The 16392-nt window shown below is 32.1% G+C and overlaps 1 protein-coding gene across 2 annotated transcripts; it reads right to left on the reverse strand.

Moving 5' to 3' along the window:
* Positions 1 to 4015: 4015 nt before the first annotated feature.
* On the reverse strand, positions 4016 to 14179 carry LOC107812569 (putative uridine nucleosidase 2). 2 transcript variants are annotated; one of them, XM_016637716.2, is made up of 10 exons: positions 13767 to 14179; positions 13300 to 13415; positions 12995 to 13054; positions 8732 to 8917; positions 8547 to 8651; positions 8359 to 8455; positions 6244 to 6351; positions 6020 to 6155; positions 4328 to 4444; positions 4016 to 4242 (listed from the first exon to the last, which is right to left on the reverse strand). In XM_016637716.2, exons 1-9 carry the CDS (start codon positions 13813 to 13815, stop codon positions 4336 to 4338), a joined length of 966 nt encoding a protein of 321 aa, XP_016493202.1. In that variant the 5' UTR covers positions 13816 to 14179; the 3' UTR covers positions 4016 to 4242; positions 4328 to 4335. The 2 variants fall into 2 exon arrangements, with proteins under 2 accessions (XP_016493202.1, XP_075098089.1); XM_075241988.1 differs by having other exon boundaries at positions 4016 to 4444.
* Positions 14180 to 16392: the final 2213 nt, after the last annotated feature.

Here is a 16392-nt window from a genome sequence, read left to right on the forward strand (position 1 = left end):
TAAAGTTACCATATATAATTAGCATTATGGTTAAGCCAAGTGGCAAGCTATTAAAAGCCACTTGGTATTTTTAAAGTGAGTTTAGGGGGAGGTTTTCAAATAAGAAAGTATAACTGATATGAAATCCAATTTAATTGAAATCTTAATTTTTTTTAAAATTTAGTTTTGACCTTATATGGCAATCTTCAATTCAATTTTGTTATGGATCTTTAATTATTTCATATCCAGCTAAGTAGTTTCTTTTGCTCCGACAAATATGCAAAAAAGAAAAAGTATGAATTTATTAAGATAATTAAAAGTTGTATCAATTTCCTATAAAGATGCAGATGTCATATAGAATACTATAATTATGGGGAAAAAAGAAAAGACAAATCCATCAAAACATTCATGGATATAAAAGTTATAGGAATTATAACAAAAAGGAAGACGAAATAAATAAAGCTATATGAACTGTTAAAAAAAGAGTAAATTACTCTTCCACACAGTAAATAACGAAAATTTAAAATAAAATTAAAACTCAATATTCTATATTGAAAATAAAGGAAAACATAAATTTACGCTTGAAATAACTCAATATGCGTTAAGCTATATGTTTAAGATTTATGTATTTTTTGTTATGTGTAATAATAATAATAATAATAATAATAATAATAATAATAATAATAATAATAATAATAATAATAATAATAATAATAATAATAATAATAATAATAATAATAATAATAATAATAGTTTATATTCTTCTATCTATTTATTCTGTTAAACAAAATCAAACAAAAACTTATCCAAGCTTTTGAATTGAAAAAAATAACTCCAAAGACGAAAAAATACCTTGAGATTTTGGTAAAGTATAAGTATGAGCATATGCACTTCTATTTTTTATTTATTATTAAATTAAATACTAGATAAAATAATTATATCAAATTTTATGGTAAAGGAAATAATATAGAAAGAGGAGATGGAGATAGCCAAGTGGCAAGCTATTAAAAAGTCACTTGACATTCTTAAAGTGAGTTTAGGAAAAAAATTTCAAATAAGAAAATTGAACTTATATGGAATCCAATTTAATGAAAATCTTAGTTTTGACTCTTATATGGCAATCTTCTATTCAATTTTGTTATGGATCTTTAATTGTTTCATATCCGGCTAAGTAGTTTATTTTGTCCCAACAAATCTTGTATTATTAAAGGAATAAAGTTACCATATATAATTAGCATTATGGTTAAGCCTAGTGGCAAACTATTAAAAGCCACTTGGCATTTTTAAAGTGAGTTTAGGGGGAGATTTTCAAATAAGAAAATATAACTGATATGGAATCCAATTTAATTGAAATATTAATTTTTTTTAAAATTTAGTTTTGACCTTATATGGCAATCTTCAATTCAATTTTGTCATGGATCTTTAATTATTTCATATCCAGCTAAGTAGTTTCTTTTGTCCCGACAAATATGCAAAAAAGGAAAAGTATGAATTTATTAAGATAATTAAAAGTTGTATCAATTTCCTATAAAGATGCAAATATCATATAGAATACTATAATTATGGAAAAAAAAAAAGAGAGAGAGAAGACAAATCTATCAAAACATTCATGGATATAAAAGTTATAGGAATTATAACAAAAAGGAAGAAGAAATAAATAAAGCTATATGAACTGTTAAAAAAAAGAGTAAATTACTCTTCCACACAGTAAATAACGAAAATTTAAAATAAAATTAAAACTCAATATTCTATATTGAAAATAAAAGAGAACATAAATTTATGCTTGAAATAACGCAATATGCGTTAAGCTATATGTTTAAGATTTATGTAATTTTTTGTCATGTGTAATAATAATAATAATAGTTTATATTCTTCTATCTATTTATTCTGTTAAACAAAATCAAACAAAAACTTATCCAAGCTTTTGAATTGAAAAAAATAACTCCAAAGACGAAAAAATACCTTGAGATTTTGGTAAAGTATAAGTATGAGCATATGCACTTCTATTTTTTATTTATTATTAAATTAAATACTAGATAAAATAATTATATCAAATTTTATGGTAAAGGAAATAATATAGAAAGAGGAGATGGAGATAGTGTGAGAAAATTTATACTTTGAGTAATGTAAAAAATAAAATAAAGATAATAAATAAATAATACTCAAAAATATTATTGATAAGTTTAAACATTAATCTGAGCTATAGAATAAAAGAACACAAGAGAATATATGAAAATATTTATTACAAGAAAAATAAAAACCAAAGTCATTGTTATAATGAGAGTAGCGAAAGATATGAACAATTCTAAATTATGGGTAACTTAATAATATGGACAAGAAACCAAAAAAAAAAGGAGAAACCATACGTAAATACAAAATTTCCGTGTTGAGATATGGATAAGACTTTGAGATGAGAACTTTTTTTGAAATAATTCATATGGTCATGCTATATAGATTATATCATGTAATAGAAAATATGATAATAGATAAAATTAAAAAAAAAAAAAAAGAATATAGACAATTGACATAATTCTGAGAAACAAATAAAAATATAATTTTTTATGTAATAATTTTAATAAAAATATTAAAAGTCAACTTTCATACTAAATACAAAAAAGGAAGGAGAATTTAATTTAATTGCTTATTGAAAGTGATACTAAAATATAATTATTAAAATTATTATTAGATATATGACATATAACAAACGAACTTCTCTATTTAAACTTTAAACTAATTCAACACCACGCATTTAGAAAACTAATATGACAATATTCATATTATAGATAAACGCTAAATAAAAAAGTTAAAATATTATAGAACAAAAACTAATGTATAAAGAGAAAATAGAGATAATATGATTTTATCCATACTTTAAATTTATTTGACAAAAATAAGTAAATAAATAATACTCAAAAATATTCTTGAAAAATTTGAACAACGAGAGAATTCTGAGAAATAGTCATACAAGATAAAGTCAAGTTAAATTTTTTGATTAATACAAAATTATATCCATTTTATTATATTAATGTTGTAAGTTACTAATAGTTTCATGTCATAATTTGATAATACTAAGTAATGGATAATGCAATTAGAATAAGCAAAGAACAAAAACAAATAGAGAAATATAGAAATATAAGACTTATAAATAGAATTATGATGAGAAAATTCGTACATATACTCATAATAGAAATTATAATAAATAAAGAGTCATAAAGGAAGAATATTAAAGAAAAAAAAGAATTCCAATCGATATAGTAAAATGTATATATTAATTAATTTGCTTCTAAAGGAAATTTTAGTTGTTAAATAGATGAATATAACTCATAATTCCATAGTGAAAATAATTAAAAAATAAAATAATATTAGAATATTTATACATAAGATAAGAATATTATATAAATAACACAAAATAAAAATTATTAAAAATATTAGTATGTTTTTTAAAAAAAATTAAAAGGCTTATCTTTTTATATTTTTGACGAATTTAAAATTTTAATTTAACCAAAAAAAAGATATTAAATAATTTTAATTATTAGTAGAATGCAAAATGAGAAAACTAATCAAATATTACAGTAGAAAAGAATGTATAAAAAGAGAGGGATAAAGATAATATTAGAATATTTATTATTTAAATTAATTAATAAAAATGAGAGGTAACATCAGAATACTCAAAAAATATATTGATAAATTTAGACAATTAAAGAATTTTAAACAGTAAAAATAATAAAAATATTTTGAAAATATATCTATGTTATATTATAATATATATATGTTATATTTTAGTTTAATAGTGATAAAATATTAAGCCAATTTACAAGTTAATAAAAAGTCACATTAGTCAATATTTAGCACTAAGTACTTGCTAATTTAATAAAAAATAAAATAAAAAATAAATAATTTATTTAATTACCATATGATGTGTATCCTTTAATTATATAAATTTTGTTATATTTCTGCGCACTGTGTTAAAAAATAAAATAGCAACTAAAATTTATTAAAATAAAACGATATATCATATCATAATTTCATAAGATTCTTAAATAAATTATTCCGTGCATTTTATTTAAAAGAGAAAACCACAATGATGACAATGTTGGGTTCTACAGATCACTTTACACAAAGGGCTTAGAAGCAGATAATTAAGTTTGTTACAACAATCGTGGAGATTGGCATAGAAGCAATAAACATTAAGAAATTCTTCTTGGTGATCCACGTATCCCATAATCTTTGCTATCACCTTCCTCTTCACATCAAAATGAAATTCTGAAAAAATGTCAATGTTTCAAGCACATAGAGTTGCAAACATACAAGGAACTGTGCAGCTGAAGGAGATATGTTGAAAACTAACAGATTCTCCTAAGAATTGATGAGTCGTTCCATGACCAATTTGAGAACCTTAGTAGCATCAACAGTTACTGCCACTTTTACTGAGGGTTTATCGCACCATTCAGTGACTTCAGCAAACCTTGTGTCCAACAGAAAATATAATAAGTACACAGCAATCATATATCCCTCAATTCCAAACTTAATAAGTACAGAGATATGATAAATTTCCTAAAGCATCAAAGGAAGAGCAAAAGAATTGTGCATGGAGTATTTTAGTCATTCGAATAAAAACAGATTGAAGTTCTTGAACCCAGAAGCCTAACTGAAAAGGCCAGCAAAAGTAAGAATGGAAAGAAATTTTGGGCTTGATAACAACTTTTTCTCTCCTCCACAAGCTCTTGTTATTATCCAACCATATACGTCAAAAGAGGCCAATAGATGTACAGAAATCATTTCAACCTATACCCAATTTCCTCCTAGAATAAAAACAGTCAACTAAGCAAAAATTCCCTAGATATATGGGTATAGTCCATGAGATCCCAAAGAAGAAAACTATCCAAAACCATAAAGAGTTAGTCATTTGACACAAAGGACGGTTCACATTCTTCCTTTTCCGAAATGATACCTAAAAGTGACATAGATATTCCCTCTTTTTTAAAGTAAAAATAAATAAAAATAATAGTTGCTCAATAAGATTTTCTACTTCAGTTTTCTCTCATGTGATAACAATTTAATATTGGTGTCTTACTTAACATTAACATTAAGGGAGGATCTTGCCATGTTATCCCCATCGCTACCAGGATAGATCATCGCAATTGAGTAAAAAATAAAAGAATAACGTGATGTAGTGAAAGTAGGATTACATTTTTCCTTTAGTGAACGGGTCGGACCACACGGGGGCAGTGGGGCGGTTAAAGAAAATGGAAGGCAGAAAGATCTAGCAAGGGGGGCCACAAAAAAGAAAACAAAAGAAGATTATTCACTCTCGCTCCGCCGCCTCCTTGGCAAAAAGCACTAAGAATACAACTTATTCAGATTTTACTTCTTGTCTAATCATTCGTCTCGATGACACTTTCCTGCAAATAGTGTATTCTGTTTTAGTTTTTGCTGCTCCAGCCTGATTGACAATCCAGAGGATGGGAATCTATTCAAGGGGGTCGTCATGCGTCTTTCTTGAGAGGATGGTCATTCAGACATTGAGTCAATATCTCTAGAGGCGGACCTAGTGTTAAAGCAGTGGGTTCGTTCGGCTCCAACCTTGTATATATATGTGAAATCTGATAGAATTGGCTCCTCAGGCCAGTTAAAACTCCAAACTCATCCAACTCTATATCTTGGATCTGCCCCTGAATATTTCCTAGAGTGGATTCATGGAACTACGGCAGGCCTGAGGAGCAAATTTTGGAGAACCAACATGGCGAGGGTTGAGGAGGTTTTCCTTTCCCGTTGTCTCTTCACTGAAAGAAGTTGAAACCTCAAAGTACTATCCTATAGTGTTATTTGAAGGTGGCAAGTGGATTGGTCCAGCTGGAATTGTTAGCCAAAGATAGAACCATATAATAATGATGGTGGTAGCAATCTAGCGAATAGGAACTGTACCCAACCACCCTTTGTTGGGCAACATCACGTGGTGCACGGAAGAGAAGCCGGTATTGGGAAAAAAAAAGTGAGGAGGAGATACATTCCATCTTCTGAAACAATTTCAACAGTTTACCTCTTTTGTTTGTTATAAAATAGAGTGAGACCTCTTGTGATGCCACTTGTCTGGACACGAACCGCACCTTCTGTATAGGTGATTAGTGAGGGATCAACAGCAGCAAGCAGGGCAGTCGGATCGTGAAGATAAACACCTATGTGGAGTCCCAGTTACCGTAAAATCAGAACAATGAGCATGCACCAATCAGTGTACTAAGAAAGCTAGTTTGGCAAGAGACTGACCTTTTGTGCTGTATGCATCATGGTGATAGCCAAAATAGACATCCAAAATCTTGTCAAGGTACTTGGCAAACTTTCCGTTAGACTTCGCCAACTCATTGCGATCAGAATCTGACAAAAGTAAATATATAAAAATAAAAAGGATAATGTGCGGGAAGTAGGGATGGCAATGGCGCAGTGACGGTGGGGCGGGTTTAGACATATGCAGGGTGGGTTTAAACATATGCAGGTGTGGGGTGGTGCGGGTCGAACTAAAAAAAATTAATTATGTGTGGGTGCGTGTTTCAAAATTTCAGCGAAAAAGGAAAATCATTGTTCTGCCTTTCTGGAGATGATATTGATTCCACGTAATATAATGAAGCAAAATAAGAGTTCCATAAGATTCCGATTCCAGCAAGAGCCCAAAGGGTGAGGTAAGAAGATCTTGATCGAAAGCTCCACTATTCTGAATAGTGAGAAAGACTTTTTGAAATTCGATCAAATCGGAGGAACTGCGAGGAGCCAACCCTAATACAAGAGGACTGAGTTGGGCTACCATAGAATGTTCCTGCAAATTATGACCTTCACCTGGAATGTGAGCAAATATATCATGTCGATTGCTCAACCGTACTTTGGCTATCTTACGTGGAGTATGTTTGAAACAACTGCTTGCACGTCAGATTCTCATTCTCTTATGACAAGTTCTGAAAATTTAATATCTAACACATAATTTTCAATTAATTATAAATCTGTTTGATTAATCAAAGTATCTTATCTTCTTCTTTCCTTAGCTGAAGCCTCCCGTAATTTTTAAAATTAATAAAAACTATGAGAGTATGTAGCAAAATGTATGAAAAATTCCAGCCAAAAGATAAAAAAGAAATAAAACTAAACAAAATGAAAGAAAAGAACACTTAGAGGGAGCAGGGCGGGGCGGATGAACGCGGGTGAAAATGCTATGTAGGGCGGGGGCAGGTTGAAATTTTGTGGGTGAAGACAAAACCCACACTGCACCCACACCGCTTAGTGGGAAGCTTAAAAAAACGGTCTGGAGGAGCTCAACTTGAGCATCTTTGTTAAAGAAAGGAAGAAAAAGAAGAAAATCAAAAGAAATATAGATCTAGTAGAATAAAACATTTCCTCTAAGTTTGGTTACTTTAAGTGGAAAAAGCTAGTTATATATTCACCAAGTCACCAAGGAATAATTTCACCATTAAGTGAGAAACTGTATTATTTTCCTGAGGGTTATTGGCCTAAATAACAAATTGATTTCTTGTCCCTAAGAATGAAGAAGCCATTATAAATCATTTGAGCTTCTGCTAAGCAAAGAATAAAAGCTAAAAGATAAAAGATAAGCCATTATAAATTGAACACTGAGCCGCCAGTAAAATCTGCTAAGCCAAGAATAAAAGATAAAAGCATAGGTTTCAATGTCCAGCTAAATTTGGGTTATCCATGGAACTCTAGAAACCAAATTTCTTAATTTTTCTGAATATAACTATTCAAGATATTTGGTTACTGGGAGATAGTAACACGGATGGAGGAAAATAGACACTTGAGAACGAGCTTCAAATAAATTCCTTTCCATGTCTTATTGTAACATCATTAAATGTCAGCATTCAGCAAATAGAAAATGATAGCTATTTCAAATGTTTGGTGATAGGAGAAAGTAACATAGGAGGATTATGCATTAAAGAACGAGTAGAGAAACTTTAGAAGAACTTTTACCCCGGCAAGTCTCTTGGAATATCCTTTAACATTAGCTAAATAATATGCAAGTGCATATCCTTGGATCTTTGATGAAATAAAGCTGCATGTTCTGTATAGCAAGCTCTTTTACCCATCAAATCCATTGGGCATAAACTGATGTCCACCTTCCCCTATGCTTCGGCGAAGAAAACCTCTAGTTTGGTACATTATTTGAAAAATGAAAACCTCTAGTTTGGTTTGCACAATATTTAGGAACTGACATGAGGATGGTCCAGAATACGTAACCCATGCTTTAAAGTCAGTTGGAATTGTCAAAAAGATCAACACTGTTGACACAACAGTTTGAATCTAGGAAATGTAAAAGGAACAGAATATGGTACTGTAAGAGGAAAATATTAGTTGAAAGTACCATAGCAATCAAGAAAATACCAGTAAGGACAACTTGATGTGTAACATTAATTCCAACTGCCAGAACGTCAGCGCCGCTAGTAAAAACAATATCAGCAGCATCTGGATCTCCAAAGATCTTGTGCAGATGAGCAACAAATGGAAAAATAACTTAGAGAATACACCTGAAAACTAAAGCATGATTTTGGATGTATCTGTTAACAACTTACGTTCGCTTCTGCAGCTGGATTTACATTTCCATTTACAGCAAAGGAACCACCAAGAACAACAATTTGTCTAATGTTTTTAACAAATGCAGGATCTGATTGAATGGCCTGTTTCAATATGCCAAACTGGTGAACAGTGTTTCTATTAGGTTATTATCTAATATTCAGTTGGAAGATTATATACTTACTAGTGCTATATTTGTAAGGGGGCCCAAGGCTACAACAGTAACCTTCCCAGGGTATAGACTTGCTTGTTGAATGAGAAATTCAGCAGCATTCTGGTCGATAGGCTTTCCATTTGGTGCAGGAAAGTTTTGGTTCCCAAGTCCATCCGTGCCATGAACAAAATCAGCAATTCGAAGTTTTGTACCTTTCTTTAGACGAATTAAACAAAGTAAGCAGAAACCCATTCATAAGGACAAAAACATTTCTAAGTTTGCTGCCTATTCTGCTAAATGAACAAGTAATCATAAGAAAAGCACATTAAAGTTTGGAAGAAGGAAATGTTATGGTAAACCATATAAGAATTCTAAAATAATCATCACCTTCCAGAACCGATTTTACAACAACAACAACATACCCAGTGTAGTCCCACAAGTGGGGAGGGTAGAGTGTACGCAGACCTTACCCCTGCCTCTAAAAAGGCAGAGAGACTGTTTCCGGAAGACCCTAGGCTCAGGACCGATATTGCAATTGATTTTTTTTTTCTCATAGGGCACAAAATGGATGAAACTAAAAGAAGAAGCTCCAGCATACACTTCCCGTTTCTTCTATTATAATTTTTATCTGTCTTATTCTGTAGATATGTTTGCTGCTAGGTCAGATAAGTAGGATATTTATTAAAAAATTTATGCTTTTTCAGAAAGCAGTTTGCTCTATGCCACAACCCTAAGAGAACATCTTGATTTCCACTTGTTATATGGAGCAAGATTACTATTGGCATAGGGGAATCTAACGTACCAGGGCTGGGATCAACCGAACCCATAAAGTTTAGGTCAGATCCTATATATAGATATGAAAAAACAGTTTAAATGGCTACAAAAATCAAATTGAAACCATTAATCGAGGATGGGGAATGGCAACGGGCTTGGGAGCATGGGTTGTCCATTGAGGAAATACATGTTCTAATCTCTGTGGCAGTGTTTTCATTTATATATTTTGTCCTTGCTGTTAGACAATATTTCCTAGTGGAGATACAAGTTTTCCTATTGAGAATAGAAAGAATATGTAAGGTGCACTTTTCTAGCTAGCGTGGTACATGTTGCTTCTGTCCCCTTCACCAAAACATCTCCAAATTCCATTCACTAATAGTAACCATAACCCATAATATCAAATAATGTGCCATTAATTCTAGAGCAGTGTACATGAAAAACAATAATTGGATGCATTTACTTATTTGTTCGAGTAGGATGTTATCCATACTATTTAATTCCAGAGGTGTTAATCCCCCAACTGTACCGCTAGATATGTCTGGCTAACCTAACATATATTAACACTTCAACAGCCTAGAGTACCCCAAGGACAAAATTGTTTCTACTTAAACCTAAATCTATTGCTTGAGGAAATTATCCCAGAAGTCAATCTCGGAAGCCTTGGTGAAAAAGCTATAAGAAAAGAAGAAAAAGATGTAAGATGAAAATATGCATGCAGTCAAAATGCCAGAAAATAATGGGTGCACTTATTATTTACTCATAAGTTGATCAATTGACCATTACACAAATGGGACAGGTCCAAAGTTGACCTCTTATCTTAAACATTTGTCAGCTGGTTACCAATAGCTACCAAAAATAAAACTAGTAGGTTAGCCTCGTGCCCAATACCTCGTCTTTCTCATCCACTTCAGCTGTCACTATGCTACCATCCATGCTTCTTCAAACGACAATGCTCTTCTTCCTCTTCTTCACAATACTTAGTGCTATGGTTTCTATAATAGCACTACAATTTAGTTAATTTCGCCCTCTCAAATGAATGTAAAACAAGTAGTCAGTTTCTCTCTAATGCTTATATGCATTTATTGTAAATATTTTGCGAGATTTGTTTAAAATGTTTTATTACTATACTTTTTTAAAACATACATAATTGTTTATTATGTAATGGTAAAGTAAAAGGTTCTCCTATATGTCAAGAAATTTGAAGTCACTATCCTATAACCCCGAGACCTGAACCCATAAGCTTTAAATTATAGATCCACGTCTGACTATTGGCGCATGGAGGAAGCTCTTGAAACTAACCTCATATGCTTGACGTATGGAGGAAGCATCTTGAAGCATAACTGTCAAGCTTGCTAAGAAAGAGTTCCCTTGATACACCAATGTTCTTTCCATCAAATTATATTGTGACCATTCTTATGCTCTTTTATCAAAAACCAACGCATATAATATATATTTTAACATTTGAAAACCTATTTTCCATATAAATGTCAATGACTTATTTCTCTTTTATTCCATAACTTGTGTTTGCTCCTCCCAATAAAACACTTCCCTGGTTCTACTCACCCATGTCCATCAAATGGTATGACAATATAGAACTTATTAAGTGATGCTATGTACAAACTGGATTACAACTAGGCTTTAGACTGCCGCAGAAGTGCTTTGCTAAAATAGTTAATCCTATTTGGCATAAGAACAACAAAGTGATAAAAACTAACGAACATAAAAGATTACTGAAAAAAAGAGACACAAGTATATAATACAGTTCAGCAAAAGTATGCTTACATCCACGAAGAGACAAATAATTACTATATATAGTCCATATGGCTGGAGGGAAGTGCAAGTTGCTTTGACCAAAAAGCAAATTTTTTTTTTTTGATAGAAGACCAGAAAGCAAAAAGTAGTGATCCTTTGATTAAGCAAATGATAAGCATAGCAAGAGCCTGAAAGACACTTCACTATTTTGTGCATCCCTTAACAGATTTTTGCTACCAGCATGGAACAACCCCTTTTTCACGCAATGATACTGTGTGCGTCATACTTTTTCATTGTTCATCTGTCTCCCTGTTCTATTTAATCATCTTGACTATACTTACAATCCTAACTACTGAGGGTTTCTTATACCTAAGACTTTAAGGTCACTAGACAGTACCTACTCAAACCCATTGCTAATTCCTCTAATTCCAACAATCCTGGAAAGGCCGTTCACCCTTATTTTTTCTTCTGAAGAAGCAGAAGAAGGTAACAGATTTCATATATGTTAAAGAGTAGTTATCAACACAATCTTTGTGCTGGGAGAGACAAGCATAGTTACAAATCTCCCAAAAAAATAAAACCAAAAAGCTAGTCTTGTGACAGTTACAAGGACCCAATGAAATTAACTAAAGATTCTACATCTTGTACTAAAGCTTCTTTACACCAAAACTGAAACAAAAATGTATAATTCATCTTGATCTTATGTTCAGAATTTGTTGAGTCTTCAACACATCTAGGGTTCATTTTCCTCCAACCTTACTGTTAAGAAAATAGACTTTCGGTCTAACTCAGCCCAAAAGTTAGCCCATGAGGTGAGGGTTGCACAAGACTATATGAGGAGACAACAATTCATTCCCTCAATCAACGTGGGACAACTTAACGCACACCCTTCCACACGCCGAGGCCTAGTTAATTGGCGCGTGGACAACATAGCATAGGAGGGCCCAACATTTTGGTAAAATAGAATTGGGATGGTTGTGGCTCTGATACCATGTTAAGAAAATGGACTTTAGGTCTAACTCAACCCCAAAAGTTAGCTTATGAGGTGAGAGTTGCACAAGATAATATAAGGAGATAACAGCTCATTTCATCAACCAGTGTGGGACAACTAAACACTTACACAACTATAAGAAAGTATAGATGTCATCAAATAAGCAGATAACCAAACTCCACTTACACTCATTCCTTCTTTGAGCTTTGGTCCTAGATCTAAAACGTTAGAAAGGACCAGTATATAACAATCTTTTATTTCTTTATATTCTCTGAACCACTTTCTTGTCTCCGGTCCCATGATAAACAAGGTGGACGTCTTTGCTTTCACCATTTCTTTTATGGGACAGGGTATCACCTATTATTTTTCCTCTTATTCCTTCCCTCTTAATATCTTAATATTTTCACCAACTCAAATAAAGCTTCACCTGGGAGCAAAAAAAAAGAAAAAAAAAGGGGGGGGGGGCATACCAACACAAGTCTATCTACTATGGATCATCATAACAAAACCAAAAATGAAAAACGCCACAGTAGCGCCAAATACTTGAGTCCCCTTTAACAAGTAAATTAGAGTGATCTTATAAGACAATGAATTACAAAACCAAAAATGAAAAACGCAACAGTAGCGCCAAATACTTGAGTCCCCTTTAACAAGTAAATTAGAGTGATCTTATAAGACAGTGAATTACAAAAAACAATAAATAAAACCTTAGTAAGTAACAGCAAGTTAAAATGAGCAACAGAACAGAATTGAATGAAGAGATCAAGATTACATACAGTGATTGTAACATGAGAGCCTTCAGCCACTGGAATATCTGTCCTCCCAGCTACGTCCAGCTGAATCATTAAGACCCCCAAATCAATAACTATGATTATAGCTACAGTTCAAAATATAGCATACACCACTAAACGATAGGCAAACCATGGAGCAAATCTTAGTCAAATGTCTTTAAGCTTTTATAATTTATATATACTTACAACAAAAAGAATAAAAGGCAGAGAAGTTGTAACAATTATCCAACAAATGACTTCAAAATGCAAAATCATACTAAGCATGAGTGTAGATAAAATGGGAACTTTACCAGATGTAAAGCATTTCTGGTAGCTAGAGATGTGTAGACATTTCCATATATAGTAGTAAGCCCGATCACCTTGATTTCAGGAGATTGCAATGCCACAAATATCGCCATTGCATCATCTGATGACATTCATTCATAATAGCTCTCAATTAACCACAATACATTTTCCAAAAAGGGGAAAAAATCAATCTTGGAAAGCTCAAGTCTTTCTATATTTAAAAATAACTTAACTTTAAACTTCCCATTTTATTCTTAATGAGATAATTTAAAGCTGCACATATATCTTTTAGACCACAAGAAAAGTGTTTTTTCTTAAATACTGAGTCAAACACTATAGTTTCTAAAAGTCTAGAGAAAACGAAACCCAGATAAATCTTAGAAAATTCCATTATAGTAAAGTAAAAATATTGGGATTTTCTGGAGGTATATTGGAATATTTTTTGTGTGAGAATAGAGGAAAGGAAAGATACCAATGCCAGGATCAGTGTCAATGATGATCTTCTTGGGTTCTGTTGCCATTTGACACGAATGAATCTGAAAATTGAAAGTTAAACGGATTGGGGATTGGACACAGATTATGAAGAGCAAATTGAAGATTGATATACCACCGCAATTCCCAGATCCGATGAATTTTAATTACTAGTAGAAGTTTTAATTACTACTAGTAGCTTTTAAAATAATAACAATAGTGTGTCATTGTGGTTTGTGGTATATGATTAGAGAAGTTTGAGTCAATATTGGCACACTTTAATTAAAAATAATCCGTTGGGAAGAGTTAGGAGATTTCGGTTTCGTCTAAGTCAGGAACTGAGTCACTCTTGCATAAGGGATAGTTCCCTTTTGTGTGGAAAGAAATTTTGCTCTTCTATTGCTATTTGGCATGTTTCCTTTTTCTTGGGTGAATTGTTGTTAAGATGAAATGGAATTGGCCATAATTTCTAAGATTTGGAATTTTTTATAACAATATTCTTATATAATAATAGTATTTTCCTATAAAAACTCAAATTTTTCTCGAAATTAATTTTTATGTTATATTTTATCACTCTATAACAGTTTTTAACTTATAATAGCAGCAATCATATGTAATATTACCTCTCTATAAAAATCATAAATAATCTTTAAGATTAGCGGTACTAATAAGATTTTAATGGGGCACAATACCTTTTAATGAACATCCAAGGGGGAGTGTTATGAAAATAATTATATTGTGGATGTTCATTTATTACTCCGCTATAGATAATCTTCCTGAAGAAGATTATCCATTTAGTACTCTGTTGAAGTTTATCTACAAGCAGCTGATGCAGGCAGGTTGCAAGCAGCTCAATGAAATGATTTGCAGCAGCTTCTTATTAAACAGGCAGGTTGCAAGCAGCTCATGCAGACAGCTTACAAGCAGCTAAAGAAAAGCCTTGCAGCTGCTTCCTGAAAAGCCTCGCAGCTGCTTCCTTTCTTCTATAAATAGAGGAGTTTTCAGTTCATTATGTACATAAGTTTGAAGTTTGAATAATATATCAGTTTCTCTCTATACTTGTCTTTACTTTACAGTTTTTATTTTATAACATGGTGAATAGGTCCACATATATCCCCATGTATACGTTCTAAAAAGGTTGGGGACTCAATGCCAACCTTCATTGGTGATGGTCTAGTGATCATTTTGCCTTGATGACAAGCATCACAAGAAAATTCATCATTTGTAAGAATCTTCAGGTTCTTTAATGGATGCCCACTCGAATTTTCAGTAATTCGTCTCATCATTATTGATCCAGGATGGCCCAAACGGCCATGCCAAAGCACAAAAGTATTTGAATCAGTAAACTTCTGGTTTACGATAAGAGTGTGCTTCAACTGTACTAATCTTTGAATAGTATAAGCCAGAAGATAAAGTTGGTAACTTTTCTACAATTCATTTCTCGCCAGAAATATTCTTTGTAATACAAAGATATTCCACGTTCATTTCATCTATTGTCTCAACATGATACCCATTTCGGCGGATATCTATAAAACTCAACAAGTTTCTTCGGGACTTGGAGGAGAATAATGCATTGTCTATAATAAGTTTTGTTCCCTTAGACATAAATACAATAACTCTTCCGGAGCCTTCAATCAAACTTATATTACCAGAAATTGTAGAAATATTTGCTTTTTTCTTATGTAAATAAGAAAAGTATTTCTGATCTTTGAATATGGCATGAGTTGTTCCACTATCAATTACACAAATATCTTCATGATTGGTCTTTGATCCAAACACAATTTGAGGATTATCGTAAGAAGCTGCTGCAAATCATTTCATTGAGCTGCTTGCAACCTGCCTGCATCAGCTGCTTGTAGATAAATTTCAACAGAGTACTAAATGGATAATCTTCTTCAGGAAGATTATCTATAGCGGAGTAATAAATGAACATCCACAATATAATTATTTTCATAACACTCCCCCTTGGATGTTCATTAAAAGGTATTGTGCCTCGTTAAAATCTTACTAGGAAAAACCCCAGTGGAAAAAATCCTAGTGAAGGAAAAAGAGTACAAATATTTAGTAATATGCATTTCTAGCTGCCTCATTAAAAACCTTATAAGAAAAACCCTGTGGGAAAAAACCTTAGTAAGAAAAAAAGAGTACATCGCGTATTTTACTCCCCCTGATGAAAACCTTGTTTCAAATATTTGAGTCTCCGCATTTCAATCTTGTATACCATCTTCTCAAAAGTTGAAGTTGGCAAAGATTTAGTGAATAAATCTGCCGGATTGTCACTTGAACGGATTTGCTGCACATCAATGTCACCATTTTTCTGAAGATCGTGTGTGTAGAATAATTTTGGTGAAATGTGCTTCGTTCTATCTCTTTTTATAAATCCTCCCTTCAATTGGGCTATGCATGTAGCATTGTCTTCGTATAAAATTGTGGATCTTTTATCACACTCCAAACCACATGTTTCTTGAATAAAATGAATCATTGATCTTAACCATACGCATTTCCTACTTGCTTCATGAATAGCTATTATCTCAGCATGATTTGAAGAAGTAGCAACAATTGACTGCTTTGTGGAGCGCCATGATATGACAGTACCTCAACATATAAACACGTACTCGGTTTGAGAT

The sequence above is a fragment of the Nicotiana tabacum genome, chromosome 21, assembly GCF_000715075.1.
Source record: "Nicotiana tabacum cultivar K326 chromosome 21, ASM71507v2, whole genome shotgun sequence".
NCBI classification, from domain to species: Eukaryota; Viridiplantae; Streptophyta; class Magnoliopsida; order Solanales; family Solanaceae; genus Nicotiana; species Nicotiana tabacum.